Source organism: Grampus griseus (assembly GCF_964374135.1).
Source record: "Grampus griseus genome assembly, chromosome: 20".
NCBI lineage: Eukaryota > Metazoa > Chordata > Mammalia > Artiodactyla > Delphinidae > Grampus > Grampus griseus.
Genome location: NC_139014.1, coordinates 14,774,893 through 14,799,165, shown reverse-complemented (window position 1 = coordinate 14,799,165; position 24,273 = coordinate 14,774,893). Strand labels below are relative to the sequence as shown.

General features: G+C 57.4%; 1 protein-coding gene across 3 annotated transcripts; it reads left to right on the top strand.

Moving 5' to 3' along the window:
• Positions 1–1,190: 1,190 nt before the first annotated feature.
• Positions 1,191–21,755, top strand: KCNH6 (potassium voltage-gated channel subfamily H member 6; the record flags this gene model as incomplete). Of its 3 annotated transcripts, none has more annotated exons than XM_082679124.1 (14): positions 1,191–1,266; positions 2,055–2,285; positions 7,376–7,537; positions 7,636–7,841; positions 11,011–11,436; positions 12,750–12,904; positions 13,064–13,149; positions 13,923–14,122; positions 14,309–14,561; positions 17,504–17,697; positions 19,252–19,336; positions 19,911–20,079; positions 21,009–21,198; positions 21,519–21,755. In XM_082679124.1, 14 exons carry the CDS (start codon positions 1,191–1,193, stop codon positions 21,753–21,755), a joined length of 2,670 nt encoding a protein of 889 aa, XP_082535250.1. The 3 variants fall into 3 exon arrangements, with proteins under 3 accessions (XP_082535250.1, XP_082535248.1, XP_082535249.1); XM_082679122.1 differs by adding an exon at positions 19,665–19,781 and having other exon boundaries at positions 12,750–13,149; XM_082679123.1 differs by having other exon boundaries at positions 12,750–13,149.
• Positions 21,756–24,273: the final 2,518 nt, after the last annotated feature.

The following is a 24,273-nucleotide window of genomic DNA, read 5'->3' as shown; positions in this document are numbered from 1 at the left end:
TTTCACTGGACTATTTCCTTCATGCGTAACTGCTAAACAACTTAGTTGTCCATCAGTTAAATCTAGATGTTCAAAATGGCATCTGAGGGTCTTTATCATTCCCTTCTTCTCCCACTTGACCTCTCCCACCCCCCCCAGCTCAGACCCCTGCACTGATCCCACCATCAGCCTTTGCCTGAAGTGCATGCCCCATTTGAATGCTTGCCCTCCAAGGCCTGGCTTGAAACTGGCCATTGGACCCTCTGCAAAGCTCCAAGCCCACCAAGATGCTCAGTAAACTGTGGTCCCCTTCTCTCCCTCCTCTCCAAGAAGCCTCTTTCAATAAACCTCACCCCATCCCCATCTGCTTATTCTATTGTATTCATTTTCAACCTGTACTCAGACACTTTAATCAGTGGTCACTTGCTAATAGGTGGTTTTAAATCTGTTCTCTTCCCAAGCAGTGCCTGTATGCTAAGAGCTCAAGAAAGCACCTCATTGCATATTTCTTGTACATCACTCTGCCAGGACCAGGTCCTGGATGGGCTTGCCACTAGGAGTTCTACGTGGGCACTGGGGTTCAGCTGGAGCGCACCTGGTAAGGATGGGCAAGAGGTCTAACCGTACCATTGCTGGAGTCCAGCCCAACAGATCAGGAAAGAGACCTTCAGCAGAAAACCACTTGAGGCCTCTAACACCCCCTTCTGCGCCACCACCCCCCGACCCCCCATGGCCTGAGAGAGACCTCCTGGCAACGTCTGGACTGCCCTCTGGTACCGGGAGCGGGTCTGAGAGGGGCCGAGACCACAGGTCATTGGGACAGAGCAGAAGCTCCTCCAAGAAGTCCTGGAGCGGGACTCCCGCCCAGCTCCGCCCCCTAGGAGTCAGGGCCCCGCCCCTGCCCCGTTGAGTCCCGGAGAAGTTGCCCCCGCCCAGCCGCCGCCGCGCGGCTTCTTTCAGCACCGCGTCGCGGACAGCTCCCGGGCGGCCGCGGAGGGGAGGAGGCGCGGCGAGCGGCCGGCCGGGGAGGGCCGGGGAGGGCCGGGGAGAGCAGCAGAGGGTAGACGCAGGCGGGCGGGCGGGGCACGAAGCCCCGCGGCCCTCCCCGGGGGCGGCGCCCGCCCGGAGCCGGACGCTGCGGAGCCAGAGGGCAGACGGAGACGCAGGGAGCCGGGGCGCTGGTGGCTCCAGGCAGAGGCCGCAGCCGAAAGATGCCGGTCCGCAGGGGCCACGTCGCGCCCCAAAACACTTACCTGGACACCATCATCCGCAAGTTCGAGGGCCAGAGTGAGTGTGTGCGTCGGGTGGGGGCACGATCTGGAGCCCTGGTTCGGTGGCCGGAGTGGCCGGAACCCTTTACTAACTTCAGATAGAGCAGGGTGGGGGGGTACCTGAGGCTGAACGCAAAACCCTTCTCTTTAGTGTCCCCGAAACACCTTCTCCCCCAGGGAGCCCCCGCTTACCTCCAATGCTGCCCTCTCTTCTACAGCACGGTGGGCAGAGCGCAGTGCTCCCCTCCACCCCTGAGCTGTTTTTTTCCCCTTCCAAGCCCTGACCTCCCCTTCTATCACTGTACCAATTCCCTCTTGAACCGCCCCCCACCCCCCCAAATTCCTTCAGAGGTTTCCTTTTCACCCTCCTTTTCACCTCCTAACCCTAGCCACTCTGGTCTTTCCAGGAGCTCACCCAGGCCTGGCCCCGGTCTGGTCACACCCCTTTCCCTGCCTCCAGGAAGCCTTGGGCCTCCCTCCCTCTTCACGACCCCATTCATTCCTGCCCTGGTCTTCCCACAATCCCCAGCCCTGACTCCCCTTCCCTCACTCCTCTAATCACTCTCCTGCTTCCCCCTCCTGACCACCCCCTTATTACTCCCAGGAGTCCCCTGACCTTCCCCCATGGCTCTGGCCTCCTTGGTCTTCCCACCCTCCCCAGACCTGACCTCCCCCCTCCCCCATTCTGATCACCGCTCTGCTCCCCCATCCAGATCCCCCCTGACTGCTCCCAAGAGTCCCTATGATCTTTCCCTCTCTGCTGCTTGATCCTGGTTGCCATGGGCTTCCCACCTCCCACCCCAGGTCGTAAGTTCCTGATCGCCAATGCTCAGATGGAGAACTGCGCCATCATTTACTGCAACGATGGCTTCTGTGAACTCTTCGGCTACTCCCGAGTGGAAGTGATGCAGAGACCGTGCACCTGCGACTTCCTCACAGGCCCCAACACCCCACGCAGTGCCATGTCCCGCCTGGCGCAGGCCCTGCTGGGGGCCGAGGAGTGCAAGGTGGACATCCTCTACTACCGCAAGGATGGTGAGGTGCCCTCAGGCCACAGGTTCTGCAAGGCAGGCTTGGCCCCTCTCTTGTCCAGGCAGAGTGACCATGGGAAGGGCACTGACCCAGAGGACCAAAGGGTCTGGATAAATCTTGTCTCTTCTCTGGGCCTCTGTTTCCTCATCTGTAGGGTGAAGTGATGGACACTGGATGAAATGTCTTCTGAGGTCCCTTTCAGAGGCCAGGGACCAGACTGAGCCACCAACTGGTCCTGGCCCCATGCAGGGCCTCCCACACCACCATCCCTCCCCCATGTCCCTGGTCTCCTGGCTGTCCACTCTGTCACTGTCAGCCCCAGCTGTCAGGCAGCTGGGATGGAAATTAACCTTTACTCATCTCCATCTGCTCTGGGGATTAGGGGAGGAGTCACCCCCTCAAGGCCTCTGTGGCGAGGCAAGGCAAGGGGCAGCTGGCTTGAAAAGAGTGCTGGGTCTGGCTCACCAAGCCCTAGCTCCCTGGGGAGATAGGGTCTGGAGTTTGCCATGACCTGGAGGCTCATCCTGTTTGGGATGTTATTGCCAGCCCAAGCTTACTGCAAACAGAACAAAAGCATAGGTCAGGGGCTGAGGATGAAAAATCATGAAGCCCTTTAAGACCCTCCCCCCAGTGCTTCACTGGATCCGTGAGGGGAGGGAAGAGAGGAGTGGGAATTAGGATCCTGAAAGTCCCTTTGAAATCACCTGGATCAATGGCCCCACCAGCCTGGTTCTGAATCAGAATTACCTGGAGCTTGTTTTCCAAAACACACCTTCCCTAGAGAGAGGCTGACTCAGAGGTGTGGAGGGAGGACAAAGCAGGTGTATTTGTAAAAATCTCCCTGGCAGTTTGGGTGTTTTGCCAAGTTTAGGAGCCACTGGCTTAGATAAATCCCTTCCTTTCATGGATGAAGAAACCAAGGCCCAAGAAAAAGAAGGGACTTGGCCAAGATTCTACTGCTTGGGTCCAAACTGGGACTGGACCCCAAATCTCTGGATTCTTCCCTCAGAGATATCTGGTCTGAATAATCCCAAGAAGGGAGAAAGGAACCCAACAGCCTCTGTGTTTGGAGGCAGGACTCTGGGGGAAGGAAGCCTCAGAAGAGGGCCTTCCCTGGGGAAGAAGGAATGAGGACCACTGGAGTGCAGGTAAAGGGCAGGCACTGGGGCTGAGGGGTGCTGACAGCCGGGTAGCAGGGGCCTCGTGTGTGTGTGTGGAGCATGAGTGTAAGTGTGAACCTGAGCATGTGTATGTGTGTTTAAGGGCTTCCGGGTGCTTCCTGGGCAGGTCCTGGCTGTACCTCTGGCTGTCCCCTGCTGCTGCCACCCATGTGAATGGGGTAGTGATTAGGGGACTAGGAAGAACCTGGCTTAGCTTGGCAGCGCTCACAGGGTTAATGAAGTTAGAATATTTTTAAAAGCTGTGACCTCACCTCCTCACATCACTACAGAGAGGAGGTGACAGTCAAAGGAGTGAGAACGGTCCCAGGGGAACAGGGTGGGACAGCAGGAAATGATAGCGGACAACAAGTCCTTCTCTGTCCCTCCCCTTGACCCCAGAGCTCTACCTGGGCCCCAGAGGGGTGAGGACTGACCACAGACTCCTAGTGATGTCAAATCAGAGCTCTTAGGGTCTCCTCAGCACCCTGCATGTGCCTGGGCAGGGGGTAGAGGTCAAGGCCAAGCCTTGACCCTCAGATCAGGACTCCGGTCTTCAGAACCCTGCTGGGGTCCTCTAGCAATCAGAAGGGGCCCTAGAGACCTAGTCTTGGAGGTTGTCCCTGGGTGAAAATGAAAAATTACCCACATGCCTGGTGCCCCATAAATCCCAGTCTACTCCCACCCCCATCCTAAGCCCTTCCCTGTCCTATAGTCCAAGACTTTGACCACCTGGACCTGCCCCAAATTGGCCTGAAACCCAGAAAGGGGAACCTCCTGGCTTGCATTCCCCTAAGGGAAGGATGTAATGCTCAGATAACTTATGTTCACCTTATGGTCCACTCTGACTGCATGATTGTTTTTTATCATAGTCACATACATTTTATAGTCCTGCTGGAGGGCATCCTAATGATGATTTCTTCCCTCCTCACGATACCTCTTCTCCCCCCCTCTTTCCCCCCTCTGACTCCAGGGAGGTGAGAAGGGAAGGGGTCCTGGACAGAATTCTAGCTGATTTATAATCCTCTTTTCCTCTAAAGGGGTAATCCACTGACAGTTCTCCAAGTCAAAGTTGAAGGTCTGTGTCCACATATCTCCACATTGTGCAGCTGTGTAAAGTTGGACTCAAAGAGGCCAGGGCATTTGACAAAAATTACCCCATGAGACAGGGCTCAGAGACCCCTGAGAAACTGGCTCTGCCGCCATCTGCCTTTACTGGGACAAGTAAGAACTTAACAGCTGGAAGGCATGGGGATGGCCATAAGACTAGAACGAACGAAAGTCTGCAGGGAGGGATGGAGGGCACTCAGATCTCCCCCCCGGCCCACGCCCCTACTGGGGGCCTGTCAGAGGGGCCCATCCCTGCCTGCCTTGGCCAGATCCTCTTCTCTGATGACCCCAAACCAGAGAGTCCCTTAATCCGCAAGCCTGGGGATCCTCTAGTCCTCAGCTCCAGATCAGGAGGGTAGGGCAAGGGCTGAGGTCTGAGGTCCCAGTGTTTTCTTTACACCCACCCATGAATGTCAGAAAGACCAAGTCGGGAGGCGGTGTGGAACCGCCCTCTCAGTGGCAGCTTTTGTGGCACCAGCTCCTCCCTGAGGGCTCACCACATGCTGGACGGGGGTGTGTAAAGAGATGGGGGCAATAGACAACAGGGAGGCTCATAGGGGAGGGGCGGGGACTATAAGAAATTGAAGGAAGGGACACATCCAAGACACAGAGCAGAGCGGAGAGCAGTGAGGTGTCCCAGGGGGCAGATGCGCCTGCTGCCCTTGGTCAGAGAGGTGACCGGGAGGAGCCCCTGGAAGGGAGAATGAGCACAGCCTGTGGCCCCCAGTCCAGGGAGCGGGCAAGGGCACAGAAACACTGCCACTCCTGGGCACAACCTAGGGTGACCACACTCACCCCCTTCCGGTCACCCGGACACAGGTGCTCATGAGCAAGGACAGCTTAGGGATCAGGAAAAGAATGCTCTGAACTCGTCCAAATCCTGATAGCCTCCTGTCTCCACCACCCCACAGGCAGCAAGCGTGAAGGTCAGGCATAGGGTGTCACGCACGGCCCCCTTCCAGCCCTCACTGCTCTGATGGGCTGGTCTTTGGTCCATTCCCAGCCTCAGTTTTCCAAAGATAGCATCAGTGGGTACAGACTGGGCCTTGGCAACCCCTAGCAGCATAGAACCTGGAGGCCCTGCCCTCTGCCCAGGTCTGCCCTCTCCCCGCCTGCTCCCAGGCCAGATTTCTGCAGTGCCAGAGAGAGTGAGGAGATAGTCTGGCCTTGGGGGCGGTGTCTCAGGTCACTGGCCAAGGAGGCTTCCTGGGTGGGTCCCAGTACCCAAGCCTCGCCATGCCCCGGGCTGACAAGAGCACCAGGCTCTGGCCTGGGAGGCAGGCCTACAGCACTGCGAGCCCAGGAGTGGGTCACAGAGGCGAGCGGGTAGCCTCTCCTCGGGGTGGATGTCTCCCGTGGGGCCCAATGCAGCAGCTGGCAGATGGCTGCCTGACGCCTGGTGCCTGGGAGTCCGGGAATCTGATCCTGGAGATTCCTGTTCCCAGGGAGGAACGTGGGAGGGAGGATGGGGGAAGCTTGGCTGCCCCCCAGCAGTAATGGTGAGAGGAAGCACACCAGAGGGCAGCTGGGGGAAGCGTGATTCTGGTGAAACCCAAAGTAGTAATAATCCTGTGAGCTAGCCTCCCACCCACTCACATTTACACACATTCTTCCATTCACTCAGTTAACAGCACCTGGAACAGGTCCTGGCAGCTGGCAAATGAGACAGACACAAACCTGCCTTCTGATAGTCATTTTACCTGAGGCCCCTGCCCTTAGCATCCATCCTGACCCTTGGGCCTGACACCCACCAACACTTTGAACTGAGGGACATGGGATGACCGGTTACCATGGAGGGGGGCTCACGGGGCATCCAGCCAGCCCACAGACTGGACTCTGGGGTACAGGGAAGTTTTAGCTTGTTTTGTTCCACTCACCTATGGGAGGGGGAGTGAGACCCTGGAGCAGAGAAAGAGGAAGAGTGGGGTCAATGGCTGGGTCTGGGCTTCCTGAGAGAGCAGGGAGAGTGGCTGGAGGGCCCATCCTGCCCCCACCCTGCCATCTATCTCCCTCTCCCTCTCCAGACCCCAGGCCACTGCCCTGCCTGCCCCGCCTCCACCCCCAGTCCCAGCACCAGCACCTCTGCCTTGAGACCATGGGCCCCTTCCAGGCCTGGAGCAGTAGCCTGGCCTTCATTCCAGTGTCCTCGCTCCAGACAAGTCCCCTCCCCTCTCCAAACTGTTATGTACTGAGAGCCCAGGGCTCCCCGCTCCAGGGCCCCAGCCAGCCCCAGCAAGTCAGTTTCTCAGAACCCCAGGCTCAGCGGAACAGGGGTCCGTGTGGGCCCTCCAGGGATCCACTGGGTGCCACCACGGAGCTTGCGGCCTCATGTGCCAACTGGCTCAGTGCCCAGCACTCAGTATGTTCTCAACAGTGAGTTCCTTCCAGCATCAGGGGAGCAGGACATCTTTGTGAGACGGGAATATGGGAGCTGAACCCAGGGCCAGCCAGAGCTACATGGGGGTAGAACACCCGACCTCACCTCCCCACTTAATCCACCCCCATCTGCTCGGCTTTAATTACAGCAGAAGCGAACCTCAAGGTTAAGCCCTGAGCTGAGGGCTGAGTGTGGACTTGGGCCCGATGCTACATTATTTTCTAATGAGAAGCTTAGCTGCTCTCTCCACCTCTGCCCTGTGGGTGGGGCACCTGCTGGGTAGTGTCACCAACCCTCTGCCCAATAGCTCTGGTGACTCTGCAGGCCTCCTCACCCCCCACGGCTGCTCTTAACTTGACCTTAACCCAGATCACTCTCTAGCTTCCCCAGGCCAGGTTCCTGCAGGAGAGGACCCCTCCAGTGACACCCCCTCCCCACGGTGTTTGCAGCCTCCAGCTTCCGCTGCCTCGTGGATGTGGTGCCCGTGAAGAATGAGGATGGGGCCGTCATTATGTTCATCCTCAACTTTGAGGACCTGGCCCAGCTCCTGGCCAAGCGAGGGAGCCGCAGCCTGTCCCAGCGCCTGCTGTCCCAGAGCTTCCTGGGCTCCGGTGAGGCGGGGAGCAGGTGGCCGGGGAGGGGCGGGGAGCACCAGGTAGAGCAGTGGGTCCCCCAGCCCTGGCTGCTCTGACCCCAGCCCTGGTTTCAGAGGGCTCTCATGGCAGGCCGGGTGCACAGGGACCTGGCCCAGGCAGGGTCAAGTACAGGACCATCAGCCAGATCCCGCAGTTCACACTCAACTTCGTGGAATTCAACCTGGAGAAGCACCGCTCGGGCTCCACTACGGAGATTGAGATCATCGCACCCCACAAGGTGGTAGAGCGGACCCAGAACGTCACCGAGAAGGTCACCCAGGTGCGGCCTGCAGGGCAGGGTGGACGGGGCTCTGCTGGGCCTCGAGGGTCCCTCCTCAGGCCATGGACTGGACTCCTCCGGGGCTGGGCTAGCAGAGGGAGCCGGCCTGCCCAGCCCCCTACTGTCTGGTCTGAGCTCCAGGCCTCTTGTCCTGCTGGAGTCTGATTCTTTAGACCTAAAGACCAACCCCAAGGCCACCACCCTGATGCTCAGCTCCCAGAACCAGGGGAGGATGGGGTCAGCAGAGCCTGTGACTAGTGCCACATCCTAGGCCTGGAGGAGCTGGGAGGGGGGAACCCGCAGGTCACCATGGAGGCCCACCCAAGGCTCTGCCAGTCCCGGAGAAGGAGAAGCAGAGAGAAGAGGTGTCAGGGCCATACTGAAGTGGATGGGGAAGCCCCAGCCCTGCTTCTGCCCCTTGCCTTTGAGGCGACGGCCAGCCCCCCCATGGCAGGATCCTTCTGCAATCCAGGCAGAGGGGAGGTGGCCCTGGCATCTTCAGGTCCCTGGGGATCAGGCCCGAAATGCCTCCCTCCCCACCACCCCACCTTGGCCAGGCCAAGGCGAACCCCCCTGGGTCCTCTGTTCCAGCTGACCCCCGTGTCCCTCCTCCTGGGGCCTGATGCCCCAGTCCCCAGCTGGCCATCCAGGGGGAAATGCAGAGGGCCGTGCCCAAGGTTCAGGTTCCCTGCCACCAGCCCACTCTGTGACCTTGGGCAAGAGGCCTTATGCCCTTACTGGGCCCCGGGGCTCCCATCCGGAGGAATGAGTTGGACCGCACCGTCTCTGAGGACTCATCTGACATTGAGTGTGCTGGCCCCACAAAGCACTGAGGGCTGCCTAGGCCAGAGATGGGCAAGGGGCTGCAGGGCGAGGTAGGCGCCTACTGCAGCTTCCCCTGGGACTTTGCTTCATAAGCGGATGGGAGCAGCTCTTTTGCCTCCCTACCCCTTTTCACCTGAAGCACTGTCTGTGCCGGAGCAGATGGAGTAGAAACTCCTTGTGACCCAGCCCCTCACCAAGCACAGGAACCCTGGGAAAGGACCCCAGGTTGAGGGCTGGGCGCTTGGAGGTCAGGCAATGTGGCCCAATGACCTGGGAAGCCCACCTAGCTGCACACCCCGGGGCCCTCAGGTTGGTGGTAGGGGCCATGGGGGCTGTTGGACTGGAAAGTTGCCTGTGAGGCTCGACAGAGCTGGCTGGGGCTCGTGGTCCCTGCCCGCACCCAACCTGTCCTGCTGCCCTTCCCCCTGCCCCAGCCCCTCTTGGCTTTACTAACCCACTGCCTGTGGGCCCTAAGGTGGGGAGGAGCCTGACAGAGCTCAGGCTGGCATGGCCCAGAGCACGGAAGTCACACCAGCCTCAACCCGAACTCAAAGGGCCTAGAGGGCTGTGATCCCACACCTGAGTTCCTACGTCCTGAGAGCCCACTGAGAAGGGCCTCGTGCTGGCCTCAGAGGCGATGGGAGACTATGGAGGTCTGTGGTGGGGGAGATGGCACCCCTGTCTGGAAGTCCTGAGGATGTACACTTCCTCGGACCCCATCCCCCCAAAGTCTGACTGTCTCCCTCCCACTCCCCGTGCTCTGCAGTTTCATCCTGGCTGGTCTTGAGCAGCCAGGGGCGGAGGTGGCCATGACAGCCAGGCTTTCAGTGCTCGTTTGGCCCCTTTTAGTTGAGCCCCCATGTGGACCAAGTGCGGGGCATATGAGGCGGACGTGCGGCACAAGGGATCTGCAGCTCTAAGTCAGTGGGGGAGAGCTGTGTGGTCAGGGTGTTTACAAGGAGCAGGGAGAACATTGGAAAAGATGGTTTGAGTCTGTGCAGGGTTAGAGGAAACATCCTGGGGAGGCAAAACAGGAGCCGAGGCCAAGGCTGAGCTGGAGGTCACCACAGGGTGGGGACACTGTGGCCCCTCCCAGGGCCTTGGATGGCAGATGGGGGACCGTCTGGTTGGAACCAGCCCTTGGGTGGATCTTCCTTACTGTGATCCCATCTGCTAATGGACCGGTTTGCAAGGTCAGAACCTTACATGGTAGATTTTCTTAAACCAGGACCACCGGCAGGGCCCTATCTGGTAGTGCTGGGCAGGGGGTGGGGCGTGGTCCGTGAGACACTCCTCAGGCCCCATCCTTGTCGGGGCAGTGTCTGACATGGGTTGAGTGGGGAGGAGGAATTATCGTGTAGAGCGACATGTGCCATTGAGACGTACCAGCTCATTTACTCACAACAGCCCCATGGAGTTTGTTGTCCTTTGTCATCCCCTTCTGCCAGTGAGGGAACAGAGGCTCACAGAGGTTAAAAAACTTGCCCCAAGACAGACACACAGCAATGTCCGACCTGGGATCAACCTGGGAGGTCTGGCTTCAAAACGCTTGCCTTCCTGCTGCCCCAGCTGTTTGTTGTGTTGGGCAGCTGGGCAGAGCTTGGGTATGTTGGACTGGGCCCTGGGGATCCTGTGTTGGCCATAGGCTCGGAGGCGGGGGTCAGAGGGTCAGAGCAGAAGGGCGTTCAGCTGAATGTAATGATCAAAACCCCCTCGGACGTGTGAAGGAGTCAAGGCTTCCGGCACACAGCACCTGTCGAGGGCTCAGATTAGCTACTCACCCCCAAATTTGGTTCTTTCCACGGAGGTTCTGAGGGTTGGCCCCAGGGAGGGCCCTCACTGGTCCAGGCTCCACAGGGCCCTCAGGAATGCAGAGGGTATTTTGGGGGTGACTTGTTCCCATCGGGAACCTGACCACTGGAAACTTCCCAAACCCACCAGAGAGGACTGATGCCCCGCCCCCCGCCCCACCACCCTCTCAATCTGCCTGAGCCTGGCCCTCCCCTCTCCCCTCCCCCAGCCCCGTCTCCACCTGTTCCAGGCTGGCCTGTTTGAGAGGGAGTTTGTGAGCTTCAAACCTGGGGTCACTGTGGGACAGAGCTGCACCCCTCATATGGAACCCCCCTCCTCTCTGCACTTCCTGCACACCTGTCCCCTTAAGAACTTGCCCTGTTATACATGCACACCCCATCTTTGTGTCGTCCCCTCTCCCCGACACAGCCCCGATCGCCCACCCTCTCCCACATCTCCCTTCCTAGGCCTCAGCCCTGCATCTGCACCCCTCCCAGACCCGTCTCACCAGCGGCGGCCACCCTGCTGACTGCCCCACGGTCCCCACCCCCAGGTGCTGTCCCTGGGTGCGGACGTGCTGCCGGAGTACCAGCTGCAGGCACCGCGCATCCACCGCGGGACCCTCCTGCACTACAGCCCCTTCAAGGCCGTGTGGGACTGGCTTATCCTGCTGCTGGTCATCTACACGGCCATCTTCACGCCCTACTCGGCCGCCTTCCTGCTCGGCGACCAGGACAAGCCTCAGCGCGCGGACTGTGGCTACACCTGCAGCCCGCTCACCACGGTGGACCTCATCGTGGACATCATGTTCGTCGTGGACATCGTCATCAACTTCCGCACCACCTACGTCAACGCCAACGACGAGGTGGTCAGCCACCCCCGCCGCATTGCCGTCCACTACTTCAAGGGCTGGTTCCTCATCGACATGGTGGCCGCCATCCCCTTCGACCTGCTCATCTTCCGTACTGGCTCTGATGAGGTGAGCAAACCCCGTTCAGGCCGGCCGCTGTGGCCATCCCCTGTGCCCCAGCCCTGGGTGCAGAGAGTACCTGGCGTTGGGCACCTTTGCCAAAGCAAGTGGTGGTGGAAAGGGGGGGCCTCAGACATCTGTCATCTCCCAGCCCTGGAGAAGGAGCAGCTGAGCACCCCAGGCCTGAGTGCCCTCCCTGTGCTCCAGAATCCTGCCCCTTCTGGGATGGGCACTCCTGTGCCCCAGCCCCTCGTGCTGACTTCTAAACCACTCTTACCCTGGCGTTAGAAAAGGAATCCACAGGCTGTCCCTCCATGCAGCCTGACCCCCTCCTAAGCCCCAGCCCCTCCACTATGCCCACCCTGCTTCTCATAGCTGATGTGAGGGCATTTTCATGCTCTTTCCGTAGCTTCCAGTCCCACTATGTCCTTTTGACCCACCTTCTCGGGATCAGCTTTCCGCTGAAATCGGCTCTGCCTCTTGCAGTCACCCAGCCCGTCCAGCACGGGGTGTCCATCGTGACTACCTGCTCCCATGACCACCCACTCCCAGCAAATCTATCCCCAAGTCCGCCCTCCCACTTTCCACCCACACTGCCCCTGCCTGCACACTAAGTGGCCTTCTTACCCACCTCTGCCCCAGCCCCATACCTGCCAGCCTCAGCCCCTGCACGCAGAGGCCAGAGCAAGTTTCAGATCACTTGTCTGACCCTGTCCCTTATCTGACCCAGTCTTCAGAACTTTCAGTGGCTCCCCAGTGGCTTGGAATAAAAGCCGAGCTCTTTGTGGGCCCTGCGGCCACAGCAGCAGCCCCTGCCCACCTTCCAGGCTCACTCCTCACTCCTCCACCATCTTCTACTCTGTGCTCCCAGCTGCAGCATCACCCTTGGTTTTCCACGTGGACTGTGCCCTCTCACACCTCCATGCCTTTGCTCATGCTGCTCCCTGTGCCTGGAGTGCCCTTTACCTCTCCCTCCTGTCTGCCTGGAGACCCAGCCTCCTCTCTCAAGACTCAGCTCCTGTGCCACCTCCTCTAGGAAGCCTTCCCTGCCCTGCCGCTGCAGACTTGACCTCCCCTTCCTCTGTGCTCCCCGTAGACTTTTGTGCGAGCAAACACATGGCTATTTTGAACTCTACACTGAGAGCTCCTAAGGCCCTGCACTGTGCCCCACTGCCAAGAGCCTGGCCCAAAGCAGGCTCTCCATAAGTGTTTGTTGAATGACTATGTGACCACATTCACAAGTGAATAAACGTGGTCTTAAGCACAGCCTTTCAAGGGCTGACCCCCAACTCCGTGTCCCCGCCCCCTCCCTACCTCTCCAGACCACAACCCTGATCGGGCTGCTGAAGACGGCTCGGCTGCTACGGCTGGTGCGTGTGGCTCGCAAGCTGGACCGCTACTCTGAGTACGGGGCAGCAGTGCTCTTCCTGCTCATGTGCACCTTTGCACTCATCGCACACTGGCTGGCCTGCATCTGGTACGCCATCGGCAACGTGGAGCGGCCCTACCTGGAACCCAAGATCGGCTGGCTGGACAGCCTGGGAGCGCAGCTCGGCAAGCGCTACAATGGCAGCGACCCAGCCTCAGGCCCCTCGGTGCAGGACAAGTATGTCACGGCCCTGTACTTCACCTTCAGCAGCCTCACCAGCGTGGGCTTCGGCAACGTCTCACCCAACACCAACTCTGAAAAGGTCTTCTCCATCTGCGTCATGCTCATCGGCTGTGAGTGTCCCGGGCCTTACTCATAGAATCCCAGTTTCAGTTTTGTAATGAGATATAACATAGGGTGTATGATAGGCAGATCCTAAGTTGGCAGCACAATGAACGTTTGCATATGTGTACACCAACTATACACAGAATTTAACACCCATGTAGCCCTCACTATATACCAGGGATCAGGACAAACTACATCATTTTCAGGGCCTGGGGCAGAATGAAAATGTGGAGCCCTCTGTTAAAACAAAATTATTAAGAATTTCAAGATGGTGACAGCAGAGCATTAAACTAAGTCCAGGGCCCTTCTTAGCACAGGTCCACGCCCATGAAGTATTTAGAGATGTTAAAGCCCAGAAAAACAAAAACAAGGGGAAAATGGGTGAAAACAAGAGACCAAGAGTTTTCCCTTTATTATATTTTTACAACTTGAAAGAGAAAACATATCTGAATTTAAAAACTTCATTGCCCCCCAAAAAAAAAAAAAATTCATTGCCCTGGTTTCATCTTCTCAGGAGTTTGGCCTCTGGGCCCAGGAAGCTGCCAGGAGGGAGGGCAGAGGGAGGAGGGCAGGAAGCCCAGGGGTCTTTGTCCCCCATGTGCCCTGGCGCCGTCCTGGGCACTTGTGACTTTGCCCTGGACAGAGGGGTCCCTGACTGGGGGATCCCAGGGAGAGGGAGGGGGTCCTGGAGCAGGCCCCGAGGTGTTGTGGCCTGGCGGGGATGCTCAGGAGCTCACCCCGCACCCCGCCCCCGGCCCATATCCCCCGCTCCCCGCCCCAGCCCTCATGTACGCCAGCATCTTCGGCAACGTGTCGGCCATCATCCAGCGCCTGTACTCGGGCACGGCGCGCTACCACACGCAGATGCTGCGAGTCAAGGAGTTCATCCGCTTCCACCAGATCCCCAACCCGCTGCGGCAGCGCCTTGAGGAGTACTTCCAGCACGCCTGGTCCTACACCAACGGCATCGACATGAACGCGGTGAGCCCCCGCCGCTCTGCCTGGGGCGGGGCGGGCGACCTAGCCCAAGTCCCAGCTCTGGCTAACTCCCCGAGGGAGGCCAAAGTCCCGCGGGCGCAGGGCGTCCCCAGAGCCCTCCCCACCCGTTCCCCCAGCCCCACCCCCACCCCGGCCGCGCCCCGCTGGACGCGACCGCCCTTCTCGCAGGTGCTGAAGGGCTTCCCCGAGTGCCTGCAGGCCGACATCTGCCTGCACCTGCACCGCGCGCTGCTGCAGCACTGCCCGGCCTTCCACGGCGCCAGCAAGGGCTGCCTGCGCGCGCTCGCCGTCAAGTTCAAGACGACGCACGCGCCGCCCGGGGACACTCTGGTGCACCTCGGCGACGTGCTCTCCACGCTCTACTTCATTTCCCGCGGCTCCATCGAGATCCTGCGCGACGACGTAGTGGTGGCCATCCTCGGTGCGTCTGGCGGGGAGGGCTAGGCCGGCGTGTGGGGTGCCCTGCCTGGACCAGGCCATTCCCAATGATGACGGTGGCCCCTTCTGCTGACCTGCCATGTGCAGAGCGTGTGCCACGGGGGAGCTTTACACCCAGCTCACTCAAGCCTTAAAACTAACCTCTGCCACAGGCCCCATTTTCCTGATAGGGAAGTTGATGCTCAGAGACGTCTGGTGGGTGGACAAGCAGGGATTCTAGGGCTACGGGGCTGACTCGGAAGTCCAGGCAGCTTCTGACCTTCTCCCACCCTTGGGAAGCTCAGGGTGAGAGGACGAGGGTTTGCCTCGGATGGAGGGGGGTCCCCAGTCTCGGTGCAGCTGCAGGGACAGCTGGACACTTCAGAGGAAGGATGCGAGCATTGGACAGGGGACAGATTTGGGGCACACACAGCCCCTGCCACTTACATTGGGCAGGTCACCGCAGCTGTCTGAGAGCTCATCTTCCTTGCCTTCCCGCTGACTTCAGCCCACCCCAAGTCCCTGCCCAGGCCGTCACTCACCCTCCCCTGCTCGCCATGGCCGGGCTCTACTCCAGCCCCTCCACCCAGTCCTCTCCCTCTGGCCTGCCCTCGGCTGGTGTTCACCAAGTGTGCTGCTCACTCTCTTCTCCCATTACATCCTCACCTGGGCCAGCTCCTTGCTCCTGTGATCTCAGCCTCACCTATGCCACAAGGACCCCCAGAACTGTGTCCCGACCCCAGTCTCTCCTTAGACTGGACTACCCCATGTGTTCTTGGGCATGGCCACCCTTATATTCCATAGGCAGACCACACAGCATATCTCAGTCTGAAATCATCTGCCCTCAAAGGCAGCTCCGTCGGCATCCCCATCACTGTGAACCTTCCGTTGCCTGGGCCAGAGACCTGGGAGTCAACCAAAGAAGCACCCTCCTCCTTTCTGCCCCACCGCCACCACCCAGGCAGCCACGGAGCCCTGTCTGTTCCCCTCATTAATCTCGCTCTGTCCCATACCTGTCTACTTGTCCCTGCCTGGGTCCACCCCTCATTGTGTCCTTCCTGGGCAGGTGTCAGGAGCTCCTTTCCCATGGCCCTGAATCTGGTCTCCTGCCATACTCCATCTTCCACCTTCTGCCGGTGACCTGAAATTCACATCTGGCATACTCCTCTTCTGCTCAAAATCCTTCCATGGGTCCCATGACCCATGGAACAAATGTAAACCCCTGTGCATGGCATGCACAGCCCTCCCCATTCTGGCCACCTTAAGTCCTGCCAGCCTCCCCCCAGTAGTTCACATTCCAGCCGTACAAACTAGTTAGTTCTGTAAACCTGCCCATCTGTCACACCTCTGTGCCTTTGCACGTGCTGCCACTCTGCTCAGAGCACCTATCTTGCACCCCTGCCTGGCGGACCCCAGTCATCCTTCAACGCTGAGCTCAAGCACGGGCTCCTCTATGAGCCCTTCCCTCAGTCTCAGCCAAGCTTAGAAGTACCGTCCGTGTGGGAGAGACAATAATTATTATTAATAATTAAGAAGCCAGTCCAATTTAAGTTTTATTTAGAGACATGAACTCCTCTCATTTTTGTCCTGAGTGGAAATGGACATTAGGTCATAATCCTTCATCTACTGGAAAACCATCACTTTATAATGTTGCCCAGATTTCCAGCTTCTTGGGTTTCATATGTGACCCTGGAGGGTCCCTTCCTTCTCCAAGTCTCGGTCCCTTCCTCTGTAAATGACCTTTTATCCGGTTCTCTTGGGGCACATGTCTTGGCCTCTGTCCATCATTGTGCAAGCAATTAGCACCTCTTGTGTGGTACGGCCAGGCTGGGGGGCTGGACTTTGCTGTGGGGAGTGGCCATCCAAGTAATCATGGTCCCTGGCACCCTGACCCTGGGCTTTCTGCCCCCAGCCCTGACTGTGCCACACGGACCACATGCTGTTTCCTCCACCCCATTGCCTTTTTCCAGTCCTCCTAGAGTCTCACAACACAGCCCCCCCCCACTTCACTTGCTCTGTAAGCCCCCCTCTTCCCTGCTCCCAACCACTCCTGGTGGAACGAGCTTCTCCCTCCCCCATAGCCCCATTGCTCTTGGCTCTTCCCTGTTCTAAGGCTCTAGAGATCATTCTGTAATCTGTCTCTCTGGGATTTGGGGGGCTCCTTGTGCATGGGACAGCATCTTATTCATGTTGACATGCTGTGGCTAGCACAGTATCTGGCGCCAGGAGGGCCCAATACCCTCACCACGTGCCCCTGTATCCAGCCCGTGTCCACCCTGTGACATCTGTCCCTCCCAGGGCCCTGCATCCACCTGTCTGGTGCGTCTTGCTATTCAAGCCACTTCCTCAAGCATCACATCTGCTTCTCTGGGCAGCCCATGGGGGTTGACAAGGCAGATATGGTTATACCCATTTTAGAGATGAGGACACTGGGGTCCAGAGAGAGGAAGTGACTTTCCCAGGCTTCCTCTGCTGGGGCCATGCTGGTCACTTGGCCCCACAAAGGGAGCGGGAACACGAAGAGAGGGAAGCCTAGGGCCCTCCCCTGGGGAGCTGGGTACTCCTGACGCTGGGTCCCGTCCACTCTGCAGCACCGCGGCAGCCCGGAGAAGAAGAGATTAAGCAGGGAGCCTCTAGGGTCCCTACTGCCCACTGTCCCCTGGATGGGGGTGGTAGGGGCAGTTCCAAAGAAAGTGGGAAACAGGAGGGGGGAGTCTAATAGAGGATGGTCCCAAGGGGCCTGGAGATAGCAAGGGGCCCCACATGCTGGGGTGGGAGGGGTCTCTGCAGCACCCCTCAGCCAGCACATCCAACCTTGTTCCCAGGCCCCAGCCCAGAAGGATCCCTGAAGTGGGGTGAGGTCATGGTTAAGAGGTCCTCAGGGAGGCTCCTCAGAAGAGAGCTTGGAGCCAGGCCCTAGAAAGACCCCGCCCCTCTGGCTGGCAGGAAAGAATGACATCTTTGGGGAGCCCGTTAGCCTCCATGCCCGGCCGGGCAAGTCCAGTGCAGACGTACGGGCCCTGACCTACTGTGACCTGCACAAGATCCAGCGGGCAGACCTGCTGGAGGTGCTGGACATGTACCCCGCCTTCGCAGACAGCTTCTGGAGTAAGCTGGAAGTCACCTTCAACCTGCGGGATGTGAGTCCGGGCTGGATAGGCTGGGTGGGGGGTGGCCCTCGGCCAGCTGGTAATGGGCAATGGCCAGTCAGCCGGCTGAGAGCTTGGCCTGCCTGGCCTAAAGGGACCCATCCGGCCACTTGCCTTCCTTTCAACCCCCTCCTGCATCCTTTACCATAATTTCTTCTGTGCCTACCATGGCCAACATAATGCTAAATATGAAGGTAGCTACCAATTATCGAGCACCAACTATGTGGTAAGCGCTGGGCTCCTTTTACATGATCTCATTTAGTCTTCTCGCAAGTGTGGTGGTGTTATTATCCCCATTTTCCGGATGAGGAAACTAAGGGTCATAGCGGACAAATGACCAAAGCCACACAGCCATACAGTAAGCCGTATAGTCAATGGCGCAGCCAAAATGGGACTCAAGTTTGTGCATCTCCGTAGCCCGGGCTTTTCCCACCACATCCTACCAAGCTGCAAGGGGCGGGTGCGAGGCGGGGGCAGCGGTGTCTGCCATCCAAGAACTCACGGTGCCAGGTCCCAGGGGTATAAACAGTAATAGAGCAGTCTCTCCTCTCAAGTTTATCACTCAGCGGAGGAGATTATAATAACTCAGGAAAAAGAAAGAGCTGCATAGTTAAATAACCAAGGAAGTCTCAAGGGTGTGCAGGGAGACCAAATATTTGTGGAGCTCAGGGTTGCCAAGGCGTGGGGCAGCCAGTATGGAGTGGAAGTGCCCGGAAGGGTCTGTATGGAGGAGCAGGTCTGGAACCAGCTAGTGGGAAGGCGGGGGCAGGCACACCCGGCAGGGGCAGCAGCAGCTGAGGCCCCGATGCTGAGCCCCCCATCCCCGGTGTCAGGAGGAGGGGTCCTGCTGGCCCAGCCCCACACCCAGCTTCTGGAGGTGGTGCTGAGGCAGGTTTACATGGTCTGGACAGCCCTCCGCACCCTCTGCCCTCTGCTGTCCTCCCCTTCCCCGGTCTGCCCCCTTCCCACCTAGGGGACATCTTGCAAAGACCCTGCCTTGGGGGAGGTCCAGCAGCCAGGAGCCATCAGGTGGCCCAAGTGCTCAGTGGCTGGACTCCAGGGCAAGAGGGATGCGATCCCCATGGCCTGGGATATCTGCAGCCCCTGGATACCCTCAAATCTCATGGTGCCAGGAAGGTGGGCTGCCAGGGGCACTGCTGAGGGCACCCCCTGAACGGACTGGGACTTCCAGACCCCGTCTCCTCAGAGGAAATCGCCCCATTGGCCCACGCTGAAGGCGGGGACACCAGGGCCTTGGGGAAAAAGGGAGGAGAACAGTCCCCCCGTCTCCCACGACCCCAACCTTGCTGCTCAAGGCGGCCTCTCGCAGGACTCTGTGGGGGTCTGCACGTCTCCAAGCCCCTGTTCATCTCCCACCCACACACACAGGAGAGGAGCTGCCGGGAGCACAGTCAGGGAGCCCAGCCACCTGTCACCACTTTCTCACCTAGTGGCCACAGGGCCACGGGGGGAGGGGGAGGGGAGGGCAAAGAAGCCCTGTCCTGGCTTTGGTCCCTGTTACTTGATGCTCTCGTTCTCCACAAGGCAGGCGAGGGTCTCCAGTCATCACCCCAACAGGCCCCAGGCAGCCAGGACCACCAAGGCTTCTTCCTCAGTGACAACCAGTCAGGTGAGCAAAGCCAGCCCCCACCAGTGTCTGCCCCTCCCCAGCCCGAAGCCCCTGCCCAGCCTCCTGCCCCTTCTCAGGTCCTCCCCAATCTGCCTCCCCTGGGAGAGGCCTCCCCAGTCCCCTCAGTGAGTGGAGAGGGGCTCCCTCCCTAGGCTCAGTGTCGGAGGCCCTTGTACCCTTCCTCCCCCTGTGTCCTCAGAGCCTGAGTGAGGGCTGCCCTCAGGGGTAGATACTGGCCAGCCCCTGGGGCTCCACATCAAGGCACCAAGGGCCCTGCTGGGCGGCAGCTCCCTGGACAGTGAGGCCAGGGCTGGACGTTCCCAGCCAGCCAGCCACCCCCCCCCCGCCAGGCTGGGGCCCCAGGCCCCCTCCCAGGGCTACAGCCTTCTGGGTCCCAGAAGCCAGACCTCTATGGGGGTAGGACCTCGTACTTCAGGGCGCCCAGGTAAGGAGATCCACTCCTCCCACCCTGTGCTCCCATGGCAGGTAGGGGGAGGGGCCCGGGCTCTGCTCAAGAAGGTCAGGCCTGTGGAACCGGATGAACCGAAGCTCAAGTTTCCCTTGCCCCGTGCAGGTGCAGCCCCTTCCCTGAGCATCTCAGATGCATCTGGCCGCTGGCCTGAGTTGCTGCAGCAAGTGCCCCCCAGGCCAAGTCAGAGCCCCCCAAACCCTCAGGGAGACCCAGACTGCTGGCCTCGGGAGCTAGGCTCCAGGCTAGAGCAGCTCCAGGCCCAGATGAACAGGTGAGTGACCTGTGGGCCACGGGTGGGGGCAGCCACAGAGGGCAGGCCCAGTGGCAGGCTAGGCACGGGTGCCCCCTCCTGGTGCCTCAGGGACATCGCTGGGTGCCCCATGGGTTTGAGAATGGCCAGCCCCATTTAGCTGCAGACCTCCCCATCCCTGTCGCTAAGTACAATTCCTTGGATGGCTTGTCCCAGCAAACCCTGGAGCATGCCAAGGAGGACTTCTGGGGAGATGGGCATAACCTCATGCAGAAACAAATTCCACAGGCCCTTGGAAAGGGGGTGTGGCCTGTGGATGTTACGGCTGTGGTGGCAGAGTGAGGGCTTGGGGGCACTATAGTCCTGGGTTCCAATTCTGGCTCTGCAACTTACCAGCAATACTGTGGACAAGTTACTTAACCACTCTGAGCCTCAGTTTTCCCTTTTGTGAAATGGGGATAACCAGAATACCCACGTCAAGTTTCATTATGAGGCCAGAGTGTCTCTTTGACAGGCACCCTCTGGGAAACAGTGTTAAGGAGAGCTAAGCCTTAGGCTGGCTTCTTGTAGCCACGGGGATGACGTCCCTGGTCACCAAGGCAGTGCATGCATGTTTGGGTTACCTTCACCTTTCCTAAGGTGCACCAAAACATCTACTTAAGTTCTTTCCATAGTACCATTCCGTCAAATAAAGTAATTTGGTTACCCACCCCCCTGCCAAAAAAAACTTCATTATGAGGACTAAATGATGTATGCACCGTGCCTGATCACTGTTATTATCAGAGTCAGGGGTGTGCTAAGGGGAATTTGGGCAGGGGCTGTGGATTACAGCAGGGAAATAGCAGGGACAGCATGCAGGCTGCAAAATCGAGAGCTGCCCTCAGGACCTAAACTGCTTTTGCCAGCCCCAGCCCTGACCCTGACTCCGACTGTGGGTTTCTGCCTGACAGGCTGGAATCACGCATGTCCTCAGACCTCAGCCGCATCCTGCAGCTCCTTCAGCAGCCCCCGCCCCAGGACCACACTGGCTACATTCTGGGAGCCCCTGCCTCCAATGACCTGGCCTTGTCTCCTTCAACCTCAGCAACTCAGAGTCCAGGAACTAGACTACTACCCCAGGGCGATCTGCCCGCTGCACAGGTAAGCAGCTGAGGAGATCCCCAGGGGCTTGCCTGGAGGCAGCTGCATGTCTTCCCCCACCCTTAACTTGGTCTCAGTGGGCATCCAGCCCACGGCCTTTGTGGTCCGAGAGCAGCTATGACTTTTGCTGTCCTCCTTTATGGTCTGAGTCATGACAGGCAGCCTGGACAGGCGGTGACAGAGCCCAGATTGTGACCAGGGACGCCACATCTGGGGCAAGGGCAGCAGGACACAGCTCCTGCCACTTCCCATCGCTGAAGTCGGGGTGGCCTGGGGAGGCTCCCCGTACTGCATGCCTCCCTCTTTCTTGCCCCTCCCAGGCCCCCAGTTATGGTGACCTGGACGAATGGAGGCCGAAGCTCGGGAACTCCTCCTCCAGGATGCTGGCCCCAGCCACAGAAATGGACAAAACTACAACACCGTCCTCAGAACAGAAGCAGCCTGAGGGGCTCCCGTCACCCTTGGCCTCGCCTCTGCATCCCCTGGAGGTACAGGGACTTGTCTGTGGTCCTCACTTTCCCTCGCTCCCTGAACACCTCAGCTCTGTCCCCAAATAGCTGGAGTTCCAGAGACATGGCTCAGATCCTGGATTTGTGAGGAGCTAGAGCCACTGTACCCCAAGATAATAGACACCAGGAAGGAACTGAAGGCGGGTGAGGCGACAGTTAAGGATTTGGGGGAGGCAGACAGCCTGTAAACTGAAAACCATTTACCTAGAGTAGCTACAAACTGCCAATCCAGGTGACCCAAGATGGCTTGGGCCAAGAGGCTCAGGACTTCTCCCAACCTCCCGCAGGTCTCTATTTAGACAGCAGGCCTGGTGGAGGGGGGGTGAGCCTCAGGTGTAGAGGTAGCTTATGGGACAGAGGGCTCAGTGAAGAACAGAGACCTTCCTGATCTACTGTGTGAGAGCCTTGCTCTGTGCCAAGTACGATCACCTCCCAGCTCAGAACTCTCCCCCACCACCCAGCCAGCCCCCAAGGTTGGTCAAGACCTCCCGCCGAGAGCTTGTGAACCAGCTGGAGATGAAAGTGTCCTCTGTAGTGGACACATCAGGGACAGAACTCCAGCCCCCAGCCACTCTGCCCCTGATGGTTCTGTGAGGACCTTTGGGACCCTAGGGGACAATGGAGTGAGTGTCTCAGAGCTAATAAAGTCTGCACACTTCATGTTGGGCTGGGTGTGTAACTTACGTAGGGTCATCAGGTCCTTGATTGTGCTGTAACTGACAGCTGTGATCTTCTCCAAGTCCCTCTCCCAAGGAGCTGTGTGTTGGGGACCTGAAGGTGGATCCACCATGTTCAGGAGTCCCCGGAACAGGGGGCTTTTAGCCAGGCTGGGGTGAAGGGAAGCAGAGAGGCGCTGGCGTGGTGGCCATAGGGAATCATGACAACAGCCAGCGCTTCCATAGCACTCACCCTGTGTTGGGGGACACCGTGCTGACTGCCCTGCAGATATTAGTTCATCAACTCTTTACAACAACTATATGGGGTCAGTATTATTATCCCCATTTTAAAGATGAGGGATCAGAAGCAGAGAGACACTAAGAAATTTACCCAAGCAGGAGGGAAACTTCTGGGGTGCTCGTACTCTTCTATTTCCTGATCTAAGTGCTGATTGCATCAATGTGTTTCAGGTTGTAAAAACATGTGCACTTCTATGTGTAAACTATACTTTGATTTAAAAAAAATATTTCCCAAAAACATATCAAAAGGAGGACATAATTTCAACACAGATGGTCTGGTTTGAGAACATGTGCAGTCAACTACTCCACTGAAATTGGCTGTTGTCCAGAAAAGTCAGTGGTCCTGTCCTTTTGCAGTACTCCCTAAAAGAATTTTGAAAATCTATTTTCCCCTCACACATTTTTAGTTGACATCTGAAGTATTTCCTGATAAGTTTAAATAGTTGAAGAGGACAGGACTTCCCTGGTGGTGCAGTGGTTAAGACTCTGCCTGCCAATGCAGGGGACATGGGTTCAAGCCCTGGTCTAGGAAGATCCCACATGCCACGGAGCAACTAAGCACGTGCGTCACAATTACTGAGCCTGCGCTCTAGAGCCTGCAAGCCACAACTACTGAGCCCATGCGCCTAGAGTCCGTGCTCTGCAACAAGAGAAGCCACTGCAATGAGAAGCCCACACACCGCAACGAAGAGTAGCCCCCCACTCGCCACAACTAGAGAGACCCAACGCAGCCAAAAAAATGAATGAATAAATTTTTAAAATAAATAAATAGTTGCAGAGGACATAATTTCCAGTGTGTTGTAAATATTGACACTTTATAAACTGTTGCATTCATATCAATCTATTTCAATCCAAATAGCAGTGATTCAGAAGCCAATATCATTCATTTAAAAACAGGAGAGCAAGCTCTTCTTTAACATAGTTCCTTTTTCTCTGCTCATAATTCCACTCTATTCCATCCACAGTTTATCTGACATGTAATTTATTTCCATGCTTGAAAGTCTATTATTAATAACCTCATCATATCTGTTTGGAAAACACGCTCGCTGCAAATAGAGAAAGCCCACACGCAGCAATGAAGACCAAACACAGCCAAAAAGAAATAAATAAATTTATAAAAAATAATAAAAAAAATTTTTTTAAGTAATTGTAACCTTACTAAGGCTTTAAGGGTTACACTTATTAGTACTAGGTTTTTCAAAACAACATAAATATCTCTTTAAATTTTTATAGAAACTAAAATTGTATTGGATATACATCACTTACAAGAGGGAATTTTCCTCTCAATTAGTTCATGTGTGTGGATGAATATTAATTTTTTATTAGAGTAAAACAGAAGCACAGAGAAAACTTGTTCGCATAAGTAGATAGTACTATAAGGGGTTTGTTATATATAACAGTGTCACTCAATTCTTTGAATTCTTTCTGAGCTGTGTTAACAATCACATTTATCATTAAAAACTATATTTAATGATATCTAACAATTCAATCCTCCTTTAGTTTTGTTGAAAGCAAATTATTGGAAACCATTTAAATTATAAAGAGATGTTACCTAGGTTCGGACCCTTCTCCATTTCAAACTCAAGACACAGATATAGTATTTAGGGCTA